At 53.4% G+C, this 15589-nt stretch overlaps 1 protein-coding gene across 3 annotated transcripts in view; it reads left to right on the top strand.

The window, feature by feature from the left end:
* Window positions 1-15589, top strand: part of SEZ6 (seizure related 6 homolog) — a 53228-nt gene that overhangs the window by 27101 nt on the left and 10538 nt on the right. For all 3 annotated transcript variants that reach the window (XM_039476827.2, XM_039476828.2, XM_074388449.1), the window contains 2 exons: window positions 8-141; window positions 10889-11084. In XM_039476827.2, the coding sequence (XP_039332761.1) occupies window positions 8-141; window positions 10889-11084 (330 nt within the window). The remainder of the gene's footprint in view (window positions 1-7; window positions 142-10888; window positions 11085-15589) is intronic.

The following is a 15589-nucleotide window of genomic DNA, read 5'->3' on the forward strand; positions in this document are numbered from 1 at the left end:
CTCCCAGGCCCTTGTAGCTGGAATTTCTCAGGCCCAGAGGGCTATCTGGACTCCCCTACAGCCCTCAGCTCACCCCCTGATGTCGGCCTGGACTGCTTCTTCTACATCTCTGTCTACCCTGGCTATGGCGTGGAAATCAAGGTGAGTGACCTGGATCTGGTAAGGGCAAAGCTGGTACTGGTGTATTCTCGTTCTTCAGAGAGGTGCGTGCTATGAGAGGATGTGGGGATGCTTCGGGGCATCAGTTGGAGGGGATTGCTTAAGGCCAGGGCTGGGAGATAGGCCTGAAACATGGTTGAATCCTGTCCCGTGTGCTTGACAATGCCCTAGACCGAGAGGGGTTGTGGCTGGTCAGGGGTTGGGTGAGTATAAACCTGCACCTGAATCTTTGGGCTGAGCAGAGAACACAGGGCTGCCTCGTTGGGCCTGAGAGAGTCATGGAGCCTTATTCATTCATTCAGCAAATCCTCTCTGAGCAGCTTCTCCAGGTGAGGTCCTGTGCTGGCTCCTGGGATGCGGAGGTGGGGGAAGACAGACCTGACCACACCATCAGAGAGGTGATCAGCTGATAGGGAAGTCAGATCTACAGTCCAGCCTCCTGTCCTCAGCCTCCCTGGGCTATCTTATCCCTCCCTTAGGATTAAGACTTTCTCTTAATCCCAAAGCCTGAGGCTGCAAGTCCTCACAGATATCCCACAGCCTCATCAACCTCCACAAACCCAAGTCTTCCTTTTTGTTCCCCCAAACCACTCCTGTCCAGATCAGAAACCTGGAGCAGAGCCACCACAGTGCAATGAGGATGGATCCCTGGGGCTGTGCAATATGGGGTCACCCTGGCCCTTCCCTGTCCCTCTTCCCCCAGTCCCATCAATTCATCCCCAAATTCTGTCACCATGACACTCCCCTCTAAATATGTCTGCTCTTCTCCCTCCATCCGCATAACCACATGTAGTCTAGCACCCCCAATCCCTCCCTTGATGATGTAGTAGCTGCCTCACTGGTCACCCCACCCACACTTGCTCCCTACTACCCATCTCCACCTCCACTGCTATCATTTTTCTCAAATCAGTCCTGCTCCCTACACCTCTCAAGGGGCCGCTGAATCAAGGTCAGTCTCTCTGGGTCTACCCCTAGCCACTTCTTCCCTTATTCTTTACCTTCACTTGGCACTGAACAACTTGCAGCTAACTCAATGGGCCAGACCTTCTTTCCCAAGTCCCAACTGCACATGCTAGTCCCTCTGCCTGGAAGTCATCCCACGATGCCCTCCCTTAGGACATGACCCTGGCATCACCCTCTCTGGGAATTCCCTCAGATCCCCAAAGCCTGGGGCATCCCCTATCTTAGCTCTGAGCAGTCTGCCTTCCATCCATCTGTTTACACAGCCGTCCACCTCCCCAGCTAGACTATGAGCTCCTGAGGGGTGCCTTGTGCAGAGCCCAGATGGGTACTCCATGGACTGACTGAATGCCCAGACAAAGGAATGGAGGAAGGAAGGGATGTGGTGACCTTTGACTTGGATCTTGGAGACTGACCAGGGGTGGGCCAGAGAGGCATTCAGCCCGGTGGAGGGAATCTGGCAGGGTGCCCAGAAGTTTGTCCTGCTCCCTGTTCCCTGCCTTCTGTTCTGCTTCCCACCCATTCCAATTCCTGCCTGTCCCTGGATTTGGGCCTGGAGCTGTCTAAACCTGTCCTGGGGCAGTGCCTCTAGCACTCCCCTCTGGGGATGTCAGGTCCAGGTCTCTGAATCAGACCCTGTCTGGGAGGACCCTCTCCTACCCCTGTTGCGCCCCTCCCCTTCTTCCTACAACTGTTTCCTCCTACTCTGCCAAGCCCTGTGCCCCTCACTCTGGGCTGACTGGGAGGGTAATTAGGAACAGTGACTCCCCCTCTCAAGCCATTAGCACTCAGCACCGCTTAATTAAGGTAATTAATGTAAAATCATCACCTAATGAGAGGTGGCACCGGCTGTGGCTCACTGGGTGGAAGGCACCAGCTGCAGGTGTGGGAAAGGGGGTGGGAGGGGGCAGGTGCCGGGCTGGGTGCCCCCCTGCAGGCCTGGGAGGCTCTGTCTTTCCCCCAAGCCTATCACCCCTACCGAAGCCCACTGGACCAGGCTGAGCCCAGCCCTGGTATCCTCTCCAATGGGGCAAGATGCTGGCTCTGCTTGCCCCCAACTCTGACCCAGGCACAAGCTCCACGCTGGATGCCCACCCCCTCACACAAGCCCCGTGTCTGTTGTCTGGTGCTGCCATGGTTTTTTTTTTTTTTTTTTTTTTTTTTTTTATCAGAATGCAAAAGCTGTTACCAGGCAACCTTGAGACGAAGACCTGCCACAGCCCTGGGTTGCTGTCAGGAAATGTGGCAGACTTGGGTCCCACCCTCCACCTCGGCGCCATGGGGGCAGGGTCCTTGGGGACACAGTCATCCCAGCAGGCCTAGATAGTCTGAAGCTTTGGAGGGGAGGGGGTCACAGGGTGGCCAGAGCTGAGCCAGCAGCCAATTTGGGGAAGAAGCAAGAGACAGAATCAGCCAGAACTAAGCAGGATTGAAGGTACTTCTTCCAGGGCCAATTCTGGCAAGCCCCCCCCCCGCCCCCGCCCAGCCCACCCGACCCAGGCCACTTGGGACCTGAAGAATTTCTGACACTACACACCAATACCCACTGGAGAGTCGGAAAAACTGAGGCCCAGGCAAGAAAAGGGATTTCCCTAAAGTCGGTCAGTTAATCACGAACCAGTGAATTTTGCTGAGAGGATTTGTTCCATAAGCGTACGTTGAGAATTTGCTATGTGCCACACTCTGTGCTGGGCTCTGGGGACACAGACCTTCATGGTTAGTAGGGAAGACAGAAATCATAAACAATGACCACAGAGCACCAGTGCTGGCGGAAATGGGGATGGGAAGCACAGGACAGGCACACCCCACCAGCCTGGGAGTCAGGGAAGGCTTCCTGGAGGTGATGACACCCGGCCTGAGGCCTGTAGGATGAGAAGCCAGCAGCCACGCCCGGCCTGGGCAGCAGCAGGTGTGGCACGCCTGGCCCTTGAAGGCTGCCCTGGCTGTTTTAGAAAGGTGGCTCTTGTGTAGGGGCAGAGAGTAAGGCCAAGGGCTGCCAGAGGTTCAGCCCAAGAGCAGTGCCCTTCTGCCCAGGCTGACAGTTGGGTCAAGCCATGCTGGACACTGGGGGCAGGATAGGTGGGCAGCTGGAAGGCCTACAGTGCTGCCCATGGCTCCTCAGACTTGGGGAGAAGGGACTGCCTGTGGCTTCTGTCATGGAGAATTCCCCACCTGCCCCTCCATGAATTCACTGGGATCACTCAGGGCAGGTAGGTGGGACAAAATCTGGGCAAGGAGAGTGGCAGGAGCCATGGAGGAGAGGACTGTCTTAGGGACCCACACATCACCCCTGAGCAAGGCAGCCAGACACCATGCTGGGCCCCTAGCATGAGACCACAGCCCATGCCTAAATTCTGGGGCCTTGAGCCAGACCCTCTCAATTCCCCTTTTTTTGGAGGACCAGCCTCAGTGGTACTAGAATCCCTAAAAGCCCTACTCTGCATGGCTTGGACCATAGCCTCTCATAACCTGCTTCATCCCCTGTCTCCCACGTCCTTTGATGGTGCTGCAGTTATTGATGCCCTCTGAGGACAAAGATCTGAGCCACCCACAGGGAGGAGGCCAGGTCAGGCCCTCTATGATCCAACGGGACTTGCCTACTTGCCTACTTCCAAGGGTATCAGCATTGGGCTAGGCTCTTTCTTTCTTTCTTTTTCTTTCTTTCTTTCTTTCTTTCTTTCTTCCTTTCTTTCTTTCTTTCTTTCTTTCTTTCTTTTTGAGACAAGAGTCTCACTCTGTTGCCCAGGTTGGAGGGCAGTGGCACAGTCTTGGCTCACCGCAACCTCTACCTCTCGGGTTCGAATGATTCTCCTGCCTCAGCTTCCTGAGTAGCTGGGATTACAGGTGCACGCCACCATGCCCGGTTAATTTTTGTATTTATAGTAAAGACGGGGTTTCACCATGTTGGCCAGGCTGGTTTTGAACTGCTGACCTCGTGATCCTCCCACCTCAGCCTCCCAAAGTGCTGGGATTACAGGTGTGAGCCACCATGCCTGGCCATGCTAGGCTATTTCTTGAAAGATCCAGAGAAGCCCCTTCAGGATGGGTGAGCATAAGCCCCATGGCCCATGTGGGTCCTATCCCCTCCCCAGGCAGCCAGTCTCCCCCTGAGGGCTCCAGGCCTTTCCAGGCCTGGCGCCTGCCTCTCTCTGCACTTGGCATTCCAAGAGCCTTCCCACTGCCAGCCTCCATCTTGGCTTGGCTGCTCTCTGTACCATCTGGAGCCTGGGCACAGCTGCCCATAGTCCCTGCCCTCATGCCCCAGGTGGTCTGTTAGCACATAGCTTACCCATGCCAGGCCAGCTGTCAGTTTGATGGCCGGAACACCCTCCCCTTCTAAGTCAGGTCAGAACCAGGACTGATGTGGGCATGGGATAGGGAGTCAGTGGGGTGGAATTTCTGGGCAACTTTATATTTCCTGGCTCTAGGCAGGCTCATCCAAGAGGCATGACGAGGTGCAGGCAGGTCTGGCCCCATGGATTTTGGCCACTCTCCTCATCCCTAAAACAGACCTTACCCCATACCATTTTCTGGATGAGTGCCAGTTCAGAAGGGCACAGAGGCTGTCTTGTAGGACTGGGCTTTCAGTGTGGGCTCTGTAGCCTACCTCTCTATGACTGGGCTAAACCCTTGGCCTTCTCTAGGCCTCAGTTTCCCTCTCTATGAAAGGAGATTGAAGCAGATGATGCACCAGGCTCCGGCTAGTCAGTGCCTTTGAATGTGGGGTCAGCAAGCTCCCTCATAGGCCTGACCGAGCAGGGGCAACTCAGGCTCTTGGCTCTGCTGCTTGCTTGGCTGCAGAGCCTGGCCAGGGAGAGGGTGGCTCCAAGGTACAGTGCCTCACAAGCAAGCGCTGGCAGACCTGAGGGTAAAGTAAGTTCACAGCCAGCTATCATTCCTGCTGCACGGTGCGGCCCACATCTCCCCATTAAACGGAAAGATGACTGCTAGCGCTGTGCTCCTCCCTGCTGAACCCCTTACTGGCAGGATCTAACCAAATCCTCACAAACCCATGAAGTAGGCAAACTCTCCCCATTTCACAGGCAAAACTGGGACTCGGAGAGGTCATATGACTTGCCCAAGGCCCCTCAACTGGTCGGTGATGGTGCCGGGATTTAATCTAAGACCCAAGAGCCCCTGTTCTTCCCTTGGCCCAGGAGATAAGCCTGGCTGTGGCACAAGGCAAATCCAAAGGGGGAGGTCCAGGCGGAGACGGGACCTGTCAGGCTCTGCCCCAGATCCCCTTTCCCAGTCAGCCCTGCCTGATCCTGGAGGACACCCACCTGGAATTCTCCCAGTTCTGGGGAGGGCCTGGGGTTGCCATGCACACAAGACAGGGCACTTGACCAAGAACCAGGAGTCCTGGCCTCGAGTCCTGGCTTTGTCTTGGTCTCACTGCGTGACCAAAGAGGGTCTCTCAACTTCTCTGATTAAAGGTTCCCTTATCTATAAAGTGCAGGGAAACAGCCCGCCCTGCCTCCCTTATTGAAGTTTTTTGAGAGCTGAAGAGATAATGGATGTGAAAATGCAAAGGTTCTTATGGGAAAAATTGTGATTATCCTATGGTTGCTGTGAGGGAGCACAGGTGTGTGAGGGCAGGCACATGCCAGGACACATGTTTGAGGGGGCTGTGTGTGTGTAAGTGGGCCTGTGTCCAAGTACACACAGGCGATAATGACCAAGGGAGCCTAGGAGACCTGTGGTCAGCATCTGGGGGTAGGGATCACACACAGGAGTCATCTTTGAGCTCATCTGCCTGTGCTGGGTTGTATTGGTGCAAATGTGTAAAAAAACTGTAGCGCCATCTTGCCTATGGGTTACGCCATCTCGCCTAAGGGTTACACCATTAGGGTACGCACTGGAGGCCTGACTGACAGCTTCTTATGGGGACAGACAGGCCAGATGAGGCTGTTGATCTAGGGGCTGGCAGAAAGCAACCTGAATCCTTCTCACCTCCCATCCTGGAAAGGGCCAGCCTCTCAAAGTGGCTATATTTATTCCTTGAGCTGACCCCATGGTCTGCTGGAAGCAAGGCAGTGTTAGACAGCCCAGGGTCCTGCAGGAATTGTCCTCAGCTCCCTCTGCTTCTGTCTTCCCCCTACCTGGCCCCCAGGTCCCCTCCTGTCACTGGCTATGGGTATGGAAGACAGCCCTCATGAACAGAGCTGACATTTCAATCTGTCTCCCAGGCTCTACAGATGGCTGCAAATTGCATCAAGACTTTATCACCCCTCCTTGTCCGACACCCAGCCCTGTCTGGCCCCTGTCAGCCTGGCCCTCAAACAAGTGACAAATTACATTCCAGCCACTGCAGCAGACCCGCAAGAGGGTGCTTGAAACCCAGGGGGCCAGAGCTGCTCAGACAGCCCCTGGCTGAGAACAGGCAGCCTTCTCAATAGGAGCCACTTCATTCCACATTCTCATCCCAACCCCCACCACCAGGCTGGGCTAGGAGCCAGGCCAACTTGAAGGGGCCGTGCCTCCCCCAGACCAGAGGGGGCCAGAGGTCTCAGCTCCCAGTTTTCCCAGCTTTAAGACTGCTAGGAGCAAGGGGTGGCTGGTGGGAACTTAAATCCCAACATCTTAAAAAAGCCAGGCCAAGCCAAAACCCACCACTCTGCTAAACCTGGGGGGCCTGGGGCCCGGGAATAATGTCTAAACATCTGTTTCTACAGAAGATGCCCCCATGAAGTTGGGAGGATAGGACCTGCCTTTGTCTCAGCAAGGCAAGGCTGCTTAACACCTGTGTGACCTTTTGCAAGTCCCTTAGCCTCTCTGAGCCTCTCTTTACTTGCGGGTATTTTGCCACCTATCTTATAGAGTTGTGATGAGGATGAAAAGCGCCAGCACAAGGCTTGACACACTGTAGGTGCTCTATGATGGCAATTGTTACTGTGTGGCTACAGCTGCTCTCTGGTCCCCACAAAGCAGCAAGATCGGGAGCAAGAAGCTAGAAGTCAAGCCAGAGGTATATGGGGAACTAAGAAGGAAATACTAAATTAATTTCTATTAAAACTTCTCTGCCTTTGCTTTCGTGGTAATTGCCCTGTAGTGAGTACACCCACTTCCTCCTTCTCCCAGTGCTCCTCTCTTCAAGGCGCTCTGAGATCCACCTGCTCCAGGCGCTTTCCCTGAGCCTTCGAGCCCTTCACTCTCCCCGCGAGGATTCCTGCTGCCTGCATTCGGTGCCACTTAAGGCGGAATTATATGCTGCCTGGCATCTCTCGATAATTACAGATTCCACGTGTGTGAGTCTTGTTTTCCCAACTCTAGAATCACAGAATCTCCAAGTTTGAAGAGACCTCATCCAGCCTCCGCCTGCTGCAGGAATTCCCTGAGGAATGTCCCCAGCAGATGGTCAGGCAGCCTCCGCCCAGACGTGCCTGGGTGGGGAGCTTCTCACAGAGAGGAGACGCCTCGGCCTCCAGCACCCTGCCTCGAGCCTTCTCTTCAGCCCGAAGACCCACCAGGTCTTTCCTCTCAGGCAGAGGTGGGGACCTCTCCCTGGCCAGCTCCCCCTTCTGGAGTCCTCAGTCCACATTTCTTCTCAGCACCCAGTCTGAGGGGCCCTGAGCCTTGGACCCGGCTGGGCTCGGCATCCTCTGTGCCTCTCAGCTCGCAGGTATCTGATGGGGAATGTCCCTCCAGCAGCCCACACATTTACTCTCTCCACATATCTTTGTTGAAACTGACCAGTGAAGAAGGCATTGTGACCCAACATGTCACCCAGAGCTTTAACAGCAAGATGGGCAGGGGCCAGTGGGGAGAGTCTGAAACAGGAGGACTGCCTGGCCTAGCCTGGGAGGCAGAGGATGCAGCCCTGAGGTCTAAAAAGATGACCAGCTTCACCAGGAAGAAAGGAAGGCATTCCCCCTGCAGAGTCCCATATGCGAATGCCCAGGGGGCGGAAGTGAGGGTGGCCTATGGCTGCAGTGCGGGTAAATGAGGGCGGCAGAGCCACTGGCACCAAATGTGAGCTGGGCAGTTTGGACCTTGTCCTCTGAGCGATCCGAAGTCAGCAGGAGATGAGTTGGGAGTGGGAAGCGTGAGACAGACAGAAAGCCATTCTCAGGTGAAAAATCCTGGGCAGGAGTTAATTAGGGCCAGGACAGTAACAAGAGGATGGAGAGGAGGAAACTACGGGAGTATTTGGGAAATAAGACTGGGAAGGATTTGGTGACTCACTCACTGGATGCCACTTACCCAGCCCAGGTGGTTAACCCTTGAAGACCCTGCTTCAGAGCAACACGGTAGGAACCTTGAGCCCATATAGATCATTGCTTTTGAGTTGCCCTAAGAATCCTGTTAAAATGTAGAGTATGCTTTGGTGGGTCTGAGGTGGGGTCTGAGACTCTGCGTCTCTTGTAAGTTCCCAGGTGAGGCCGACACTGCTGGTCCAGAAACCACATTTGGAGTAGCAGCGAGCTCCACTAGCTAATTTTATAAAATGAGGAGGCCAGGCGTGGTGGCTCTTGCCTGTCATCCCAACAGTTTGGGAGGCCGAGGCGGGTGGATCACGAGGTCAGAAGTTCAAGACCAGCCTGGCCAAGATGGTGAAACCCTGTCTCTACTAAAAATACAAAAATTAGCCGGGGATGGTGGCAGGTACCTGTAGTCCCAGCTACTCGGGAGGCTGAGGCAGAATTGCTTGAACCCAGGCGGTAGAGGTTGCAGTGAGCCAAGATCACACCATGGCACTCCAGCCTGGGTGACAGAATGAGACTCTGTCTCAAAAAAACTAAATAAATAAAATGAGGAAACAGAAGCTCAAATAGCAGCATATTTGTCCAAGACCACATGGTTCGGATAAGGTCCCAGAGCTCTGGGCTCCCAATCAATCCAGTGTTCCTTCTGTCAAGCCATGCTGCTAATTTCCCTCTGGGCAGAGTCCGTCCGTGTCCAATCCTTGTTTGCCTGAATGGAGGCATGAAGCCCAGAAAGATGCTCAAGGGACTGAGGGTCTGAAGACCAGCGGTGGCAGTGGGCCCTGTGACAGCCAGGGGAAAGGATCGGTGAAAGCAGCTCAGAAAAAAGAGACAGAATCGTGGCTGACATGCAAAGGGGCGTGGTGTAAGGCCCAGTTGACGGCAGGGGCCAAGTTGGGCAGGGCCTTGAGGGCTAGGCAAGGAGTTTGAACTACATCAAGGCTTCACGGACTCAATGGGGAGCCAGTGGAGGACTTAAACAAGGAAGCATCATGATCAGCAACAGATCTAAGACTATTAGCTGGCTATAGTTCAGAAAATAGTGCTGTAGAGGGAGGAGTGGGTTAAGCCCCACAGGCAGGAAGGCTGGCCAGGAGCCTGCTGCGGTGATCTAGGTGTACAGTAACAGCAATGATCTGGGGAAGTGGCAGTGGGGATGAAGAGTCATGAACAGATTTGAGGTCCAGTTGATGGGACCAAATGACTGATTGGGTATGAGGGAGCAGGCAAGATGACAGTTTCTGACTTAGGCACCCAGGGAGACAACGAGATCATTTCCAGGGGAACTGCTAGCTGGGGGAAGACAGCGACCTAGTATGAGGCAGGCTGGGTGTGAAGCCTCCAACAGGGATGTCCAGGGGAAGCTGGGCACATGGATCTGATACTTAAGACCTCATACTGCTGACCAGGCCCTCAGACACCATCTGGTTCAATACACCTACCCCATCTCTACTTTACAGATGAGAAAACAGAGCCCAGGGAGGGGAAAGCACAGGAAGCAGCTGATGTATCTGAAAAGTTCTGGAGACAGAAAGATGTGTTTACAAACCCCAGATCTGGGCCAGGTGCGGTTGTTCACATCTGTAATCCCAGCACTTTGGGAGGCTGAGGCAGGCAAATCACGAGGTCAGGCGTTCGAGACCAGCCTGGCCAATATATTGAAACCTCATCTCTACTAAAAATACAAAAAATTAGCCAGGCGTGGTGGCACGCACCTGTAATCCCAGCTACTCAGGAGGCTGAGGCAGGAGAATCGTTTGAACCAGGGAGGCGGAAGTTGCACTAAGGCAAGATCACACCATTACACTCCAGCCCTGGCAACAATGTGAGACTCCGTCTCAAAAAAAAAAAAAAAAAAAAAAATCCCAGAGCTGCTAAGCATTGAAAAACACATGCTTTGAATGAAGAGACCTTCCAAACAGGCTTTGTGTGAGCAACATGGTTGTTTTTATTCACCTGGGTACAGGTGGGCTAAAGCCGAAAAGGGCATTAGCAAAAGGCAATGGGATAGGAGTTGGTTTTATAAGTTTGGGTAGTGTTTTGGGGGGCAGGGGTGTTGCAGAGTAAGTTCAGTTACAGTGGTGGGGGTTAGGGACAAGGAGTATACATGACCACAACTTCCCTTACAATGGCGGGGTTAGGTGAGAAGTGTTTACATTATATAAGAACAGTTAAGATGGCAGGGTTGGGTGAGGGGCTTGTCTGGGGAAGCTCCGCTGCTGGGGGATCAGGAACAATGGTGAACACAGGCAGGGGGTGGGAGATATCAGCTGGGGCAGGCAGGACTTCAGACTTTAGGGTTCCAGGCTTGCACATGAAGAACTGACACTAAAAATCTCTATGTGACCTTGGATCATTTACTTAATATCTCTGAACTTCTGGTCCTGTCTCACACTGAGCTCCTCCTGTCCTGCTGAAGTGCCCAGCTCAGGGCCTAGGGGCTCCGATGCCCAAGGGGCATTGAGGATTGATCTGTCTGAGGCCTGCAGGATCCTGAGGGCAGTGACTCAGGCAGCGGGAAGAAATCTGACTGCCTTGCTTTTCTCTCTCCACTCCACCGGCAGGTCCAGAATATCAGCCTCCGGGAAGGGGAGACAGTGACTGTGGAGGGCCTGGGGGGGCCTGATCCACTGCCCCTGGCCAACCAGTCTTTCCTGCTTCGGGGCCAAGTCATCCGCAGCCCCACCCACCAAGCAGCCCTGAGGTTCCAGAGCCTCCCGCCACCTGCTGGTCCTGGCACCTTCCATTTCCATTACCAAGGTAAAGCCCTGGTAGCTGAGGGCAGAACAAGCCCAAACTCGCTGCCCTCTTGGTGGGAGGGGGGTCTCGGTGCAATTACAGCCTAGAGGGGGTAGGGAGGGGCTAGTGACACATAGCACAAGTGTCCAGTGAAGCTCTGGACAACTGCAGGCAAGTATTGTGTATCTGAAACCTCCTGGACTTTCTCTCTTCCACCCACCACCCTGCAGAGAGCTGGTCTTGACTTAGGATCCAGGTGTGATCAATGTCACTCATTCATTCATTAGCAAACTTTTCTTAGGCACCTGCTCTTTGCCAGGCTTGTGCTGGACACTGGCAATGTCAGGATGCACCAAGGTTCTCATCCTCAAGGAGTTCTTTCTCAGGAGGAGGCAGACACTTAAACAGGCAATAACAATAGATGCCCTCCCCAAATGCAAGAGGCTAAAGGTCAAAGGGGTTTGACGATGACCTTCTGGAGGTCTTAGCTGCCAGGCTGCCCTTCCTGGACCTCCTCATCCACCTTGACCTGGCCCATGCCCTCAGCTCAGCACACCTTTGGAAATAAGGGAGCAGCATGATGTGATGAAGAAATCACAGAACTCTGACGATGGGCAGATCTGTACTTGAATCTCCTTCTCACTGGCTGTTGACCTTGGCTGTCTAAGGTCATTTGACCTCTCTGACCCTTCTGCTGTAATATAAGACCAAAATACCTACCCCACAAAGTCATGGTTAGGATTAAGCAAAATGGTGCATGCCAAGTGCTTAGCACATGCTTCATTAAGGAAACCAGAATTACATGACTGGTAGGGAGGAAAAAGGGCTTCGGACTTTGCCAGTCTCTCCACTGTGTCCCTCCTACCCATCCCCCTCTCTGAGCACAAAGTCAGCTTGATCCTTTGCATGGGTTAACCAGTTGAGACTAGGGGGAACTAACAGGGAAATAATTGGTGTGAAAAATCACGGGATTGTCTTACATTATGGATCACTTCTGCAGCCCTGCAGGGGACCACAGAGAGCTGGCACTCTGGAGGTGGGGCTGCTTGGAATCCCACCTAAGGAGCACTCACCCCATCCTCGCCTCTCCACCCAAACTAGGGGAGCAGTCTGGCATGGCAGCAGGGAGCCTGGAAGTGGGCGGAGCTGTATAGTGGCTTGGCAGAGGCAAGGGGCCAGCTGAGGCAAGGGTGAACCATCTAGGCGGCCCAGCTAGCCTCCCTAATGGCCCATCAATCCTCCCTGGCAGCAGGCATAATTTCACGCCATGGTAACCTTCTCTCTTGCTGCAAATTCCTTTACACAAAACTCCGGACCTCGTCTCTGTCAGGCCAGACAAAGGTGGCTGAAATGGCAGTGAGCTGGAGGCCCAGCAAGGGGGAGCAACCTCCAAGATAGGGCTGGGAGAGCTGGTCCTGGTCCTGCCTCCTCCGCTCGCAGAAGCCCTCCCTCGTCAGCCCAGTTTTTGTCAATGATCAGCTCTTGCCTTAATGAGTGTAATTCCCCTAATTATAGTCTGTAATTAGCCCTGATCCCAGAGATGGGAACAGGAGGAGCGTGTGCTCACACGCGCATCTCTGTGGGCTACAGAAAGAGGGTGCCAGAAGAGGAGGTGAGAGGCCTAGTACCCACACCCGTGCTGAAGCTGTCCAAGCTGATGTTGGAGGTCATGAGCCTTCACAAGAGCCTCATCGCAGGAGCAAGTTCCAACTCCCCTCCTACAGCCTCAGGCAGGGTGGGGAGGCAGACGACCCTGACAGGCATCCCCCTCCTCCATCCTCAGCATTCCTGGCACTGGACTTGGCTCCAGAAACAGACTCCAGTGAGAAAATAACTCAACAGATTGCAGTGGTGCAGGCTCCTCGGGAACAGTTGTCATGGCAACAGGAGGAAGCTCATCTTGGGAAGTGGTACTTTAACTACTACGGAATCTGGGGGCTCCATTGTCTGCCCCCAGCATCCTACCCTCACCCCATTCCAGCCCAGTTTCCTCATCTGTGAAATGAGGGCCCTTCTTTACTAGAGTTGTGATAAGAACTCAAAGGGGAATATGTAAGGGGAAATGTTGGGCCTCACGCCTGGCTCATGGTCTAGACCCCACACCCCTTTCCCCATCCCATCCTGCCCTAGGATCTCTCCCCAGGTCACTGTGAGTGGCTGCTCTGGACAACCACCCAGAACAGGCTTGTCTGTTACTCTCAGACTTCTCTGACCCCTGAACCCAAGTTTCTGCTTCAACTGGGGAAGTAGGTGGGGTGGTGGTGGAAAGCATGAAGGTTCCAGAGTCTAAGAGCTTCAAGTTCCTGCTCTAGCACTTACTTGCTGTGTGATGAGGGCACGGAGTCTCTCTGAACCTGTTCTCCTCATCTGAAACTGGGTTAATAGCCCCTACCTTGCCTGCCTTCCTCCTAAGCATATTATAGACCTCAAGAAAGAAGAGTATGAAGACATTTTAGAATCTGGAAGGTACCTGCAGATGTAAGGTGCTGGCTAGCGTCTCAGGCATTTGTTCCTCCACAACCTTAGATGTAATACTGAAAATGGGTGGATAAATGAGGCAATGAGAGCACAGAGAATTTAGGTAACTTGCCCAAGGTGGCACAGCAAGTAGGGAAGCCTGCATTCAAGCCCAGGCAGTCTGACCCAGAGCCCACCTGCTAAGCACAACTAGTCACTTACTGACCATTCTCTCCCTAAGAGACAGAAGAAGAGGAATTATCTTCCCACTTTAACGGACATAGTAACAGGATAGGGGAAAGTCATAAAACTCAAATTTCTGGACCCTGGTCTGCCCAGAGACAGCCCCTTTTTCTTTTTCCTTTTAATGGGGAAGGAAGAAGGGGTCCCTTTTTTAATTCACACAAAGGCACCCAGGACCAGAGCCCTCGCATGGATCTCTCTTCCCATCTACCTGGTACCATCAATGGGGCTGTCCCCCACCCCAAGACTCAAGTTCTCCAGTCTAGAAAGTCGTCACCTTTCCTACCACCCCAAGGGTTGTCAGGCTCTGCCTCTCAACCTCTCTCTTTGACCCCTCCAGGCCTTTGCTCCAATCTCTTAGACACAAGACAGGATCTTCACTTTTTTTATTTTATTTTATTTTATTTTAGAGAAAGCATCTCACTCTGTCACCCAGGCTGGAATGTAGTGGCACAATCTCTGCCCACTGCAACCTCTGCCTCCCAGGTTCAAGCGATTCTTCTGCCTCAGCCTCCTGAGCAACCAGGACTACAGGCACATGCCACCATTCCCAGCATTTTTTATTTTTATTTTTATTTTTTTTTTTGGGATTTTTAGTAGAAATGGGCTTTTACCATGTTGGCCAGGCTGGTCTGGAACTCCTGCCCTCATGATCCACCCACCTCAGCCTCCCAAACTGTTGGGATTACAGGCATGAGCCATTGCGTCTGGCCGGATCTTCACCTTTATTTTATTTTATTTATTTGTTTATTTTTGAGACACAGAGTCTCACTCTGTCACGCTGGAGTACAGTGGCACGATCTTGGTTCACTGAAACCTCTGCCTCCCGTGGCCAGGCTGGTCTTGAACTCCTGACCTCAGGCGATCCACCTGCCTCAGCCTCCCACAGTGCTGGGATTACAGGCATGAGCTACTGCGCTGGCTGATACTCACTTTTAGCTACCAGCCCAGCTTGACCCAGGATCAGGATATGCCAGGTTACTTTGTAGGATTTGCTGCCACCACTTGGTCAAATGTGGTATGACAATTCCAAAAGCTACCAGGTTTCCCAGGGTAACTTGTCCTTCCCCCAACTTCCCTGAAGGCAGTGCCCTGTCTCCCTATCCTCATCCCCATCTTTTTCTTGTTTGTTGTTGTTTTTCTTTTCTTTTCTTTTCTTTTCTTCTCCTCTCCTCTCCTCTCCTCCCCTCCCCTCCCCTCCCCTCCCCTCCCCTCCCCTCCCCTCCCCTCCCCTCCCCTCCCCTCCCCTCCCCTCCCCTCCCCTCCCCTCCCCTCCCCTCCCCTCCCCTCCCCTCCCCTCCCCTCCCCTCTCCTCTCCTCTCCTCTTCTTTCCTTTTCTTTTCTTTTCTTTTCTTTTGAGACGGAGTTTCGCTCTTGTTACCCAGGCTGGCATGCAATGGCGCGATCTCGGCTCACCGCAACCTCTGCTTCTGTGTTCAAGCAATTCTCCTGCCTCAGCCTCCCGAGCTGGGATTACAGGCAGGCGCCACCACGCCCAGCTAATTTTTGTATTTTTAGTAGAGACGGGGTTTCACTATGTTGACCAGAATGGTCTCGATCTCTTGACCTCGTGATCTGCCCACCTCGGCCTACCAAAGTGCTGGGATTACAGGCATGAGCCACCGCGCCCGGCTGTTGTTGTTTTTCAAAATAGAGACTCACTCTGTCACCTAGGCTGGAGTGTGGTGGTGCAATCATAGCTCACTGCAGCCTTAAACTCCTAGGCTCAAGCGATCCCACTTCAGCCTCCTGAGTAGCTAAGACTACGGGTACACATCAACATGCCTGGCTATTTCTAAATTTTTTTATATACAGATGGGGGCCTC

Source organism: Saimiri boliviensis, chromosome 17 (assembly GCF_048565385.1).
Source record: "Saimiri boliviensis isolate mSaiBol1 chromosome 17, mSaiBol1.pri, whole genome shotgun sequence".
In the NCBI taxonomy this organism is placed as follows: Eukaryota; Metazoa; Chordata; class Mammalia; order Primates; family Cebidae; genus Saimiri; species Saimiri boliviensis.